The sequence below is a fragment of the Dipodomys ordii genome, unplaced genomic scaffold (assembly GCF_000151885.1).
Source record: "Dipodomys ordii isolate 6190 unplaced genomic scaffold, Dord_2.0 Scaffold261, whole genome shotgun sequence".
In the NCBI taxonomy this organism is placed as follows: Eukaryota; Metazoa; Chordata; class Mammalia; order Rodentia; family Heteromyidae; genus Dipodomys; species Dipodomys ordii.
Window position 1 is genome coordinate 319,992 of NW_012267477.1, and position 2,840 is coordinate 322,831.

The 2,840-nt window shown below is 42.1% G+C and overlaps 1 gene segment (V, D, J or C); it reads right to left on the reverse strand.

Moving 5' to 3' along the window:
• Window positions 1-1,714: 1,714 nt before the first annotated feature.
• On the reverse strand, window positions 1,715-2,441 carry LOC106001062. The segment is given in 2 exon segments: window positions 1,715-2,124; window positions 2,253-2,441. Coding segments are annotated over 2 exon segments (465 nt in total).
• Window positions 2,442-2,840: the final 399 nt, after the last annotated feature.

Genomic DNA, 2,840 nt, shown 5'->3' on the forward strand with positions numbered 1-2,840 from the left:
ATTATTAAGTGTGTCCTCCAAATTCTATAAAGCAAGAAAGAAAAGAAGATATTAAATTGAGAAACAAAGTAAGAAATTATCTTTATTTGCTGATGAGTATAAAAAGTAAATTATTAGAAATAATAAAAACTATGTAAAGTCTGTGGAAACACAGTGAATAGAGAACCCTTTTAGATTAAAGGAGACATAGCTACGTAAAAATATGTCCCTCTTCCTGAATCAGAACACAACATCATTATAATTTTCTCTAATTAGAAATATACAATTAACACAATGCAAAATAAAAACCTGTAAAAGAATATTTAAAGTAGGAAATGTAAATCTAGATTTCCCATCCCAATTCAATGAACTCAGGATCTCTCAGAAAATCTTAAGTTCAGAAATCTGACATTATGTATTCTGACTTTTCTTCTTTGCTTTAAAGCTACCATGGTCCAACTCCTTAATAATAATAAAGAATTGCCAGGAGCTAGAAACTGTTAGGTAAATTAAATCGACAGCTGAGGAAAGAGTGCAACACATGGAATTCAGGCAGGGGAAAGGTTTATTTTGAGTTGTAGGCTGCCTCTGGTCACCTTGGAAGTCCACACAGCCAGAAAAAGGGGGTTGAACCACAGTTTGGCCAGGACTTATAAAGGCCAGGGGAAGAAGAAGGTGTGGCCACACTGGATGGGGATGTGAACTCAGGGAGGGGAGGTGGTGGCTGCCTCCAAGTGTGCCAGTTACCTAGATGATGTGATGCAGGTAATGGGTGGAGACTTAGCCAAGGGGATGGAGGAGTCTGCTCTGCTTTCCCAGGGCAAACGGCTCACTCCTGTAATCCTAGCTATTCAAGAGGCTGAGATTTGAGGACTGAGAATTGAAGTCAGTCTGGAAAGGAAAGTCTGTGAGACTCTTATATCCAATTCAACAATAAAAAAGGCAGAAGTGGAACTGTGGCTCGAGGGGTAGAGTGCTAGCCTTGAGCACAAAAATCTCAGGATTAGCACCTAGGACCTGAGTTCAAGCCCCAGGACATGCACATTTAAAAAAAAAATCAGGAAACCAATCCACCAGTGTACAACTTGATGATTTCTAACATAGCAATGGAGTGGGGAGTAGATTGCTGTAATAATTGTTTTGCTGTGGTGTGTGACTTCTCTCATCATTTACTCCTGGAAGCTATTTTCACCAGTATTTCCTGTAGAGTTTCTGCATGAGGAGTCCTCACGAAGATGTAAAGTTAGAAGAGTGTGCTTTAGAATGCACTGAAATCTGCAGCAGACACTGAGGTGGAGGGGAGGATTGAAGTCACCTGTCAGGATTTACAAGCAGTTGAGAGCATTGGCACCCACCCCCGGGTGTCTAGACAGGGCAAGGACCTAAGTAAGGAGACCTCCAGTTTCAAAGGTGGATCATCTGCGGTTGAGGAACGCCAGAGAACACTCTATTTGTGTGGTTAGCTTTACTCTGTAATGTAACCAAATCCTTGAATGGCAGTATCTTAGAATACAATTTGTGTATTAAATATAACCAACTTGGATTATCTGGCTTCTTTCTACTTTACTAATGAACTCCAGTTAATACTCTCCCAGACACCTCCCACAAGACAATTTCTGTGATCTATTGAATCAGGAGAGGCAATAGCATGTTTGTACTACTGCAAACAGAGAACTAAAGTAGAAGGAATTCTGCCCAGCCACTTCTACCAAATCTTCCACTGACCCTCAGAAATTCATCTTAGAAGCATCATCAGCAGGTAGAGGTTGCAGTAGCAGCAGCTGGGGCAGCCAAGTCTCTTACTTCTGCTTTCCTTTGAGGTTTTTGACATGACTTGTATCACTGTGGGAGGATAGCTGTCATACTGTTGACAGTAATAAGTAGCAAAATCTTCAGGCTGCAGGCTGCTGATGGTGAGAGTAAACTGTGTCCCAGATCCACTGCCACTGAACCTGGATGGAACACCTGATTCTAAATTAGATGCTTTGTATATCAGGAGTTTGGGAGCTTTCCCTGGTTTCTGCTGATACCAGGCTAACCAACTGCTAATGCCCTGACTGGCCCGGCAATTGATGGTGACTCTGTCTCCTGGAGATGCAGACAGGGAGGATGGAGTCTGGGTCATCTGGATGTCACATCTGGCACCTAGCAGTGGAAATATAAAAACAATTACTGTATTGATTATCATGTAATAAGAGGCCTTTATTGAAGTACCAGACAGCCCTGACTGTATTAGACTGGGTTGGTTAATCCCCAGCATTGTCCTTCCTTACCTGGAAGGCAGAGCAACAGGAGTCCCAGGAGCTGAGCAGGGGTCCTCATGTCCATGCTGTGTGCTGACTGGGACTGACAGCTGCACAGGGTGTGAGCAGCCTATGAAGAAGTGTTCAGGGCAGTGGGCTGTGCTCTGGGCACATGGAAATCAGGAGGTTGTGGGCAGGTCTGGGCACAGCTGCAGGGTTGGCTCAACTCAGTGAGTCACCACAGGCCTTGCTTCCACAGGTGTTCCAAACCTGACAAGAGAAACAAAAGTTTGTTTGCAGAATGTGTTTGTCCCTGGAGAACATTTGAAAATAGAAGACATTTTTAAGTTTATTTTCAAAATGTATCATTCACAGAAGAAAGTGATGTTACCAGTATTCCATAAATATATTGAAACAAATTCTTGTTCTACTTAGATCTTTTATGCACTCTCAATAATTCTGTCTGGGGAAAAACCCACTTTGTTTTCCCCATACCAAGTACTTATATGTTGAAAATTGTTTTCTTTCTTTTTCCTTTCTTCCTTCCTTCCTTCCCTCCTTCCATTTAGTTTTTGTACTTTGGTCTTGAACTCAGAGTCTTGGTGTTGACTTTAGCTT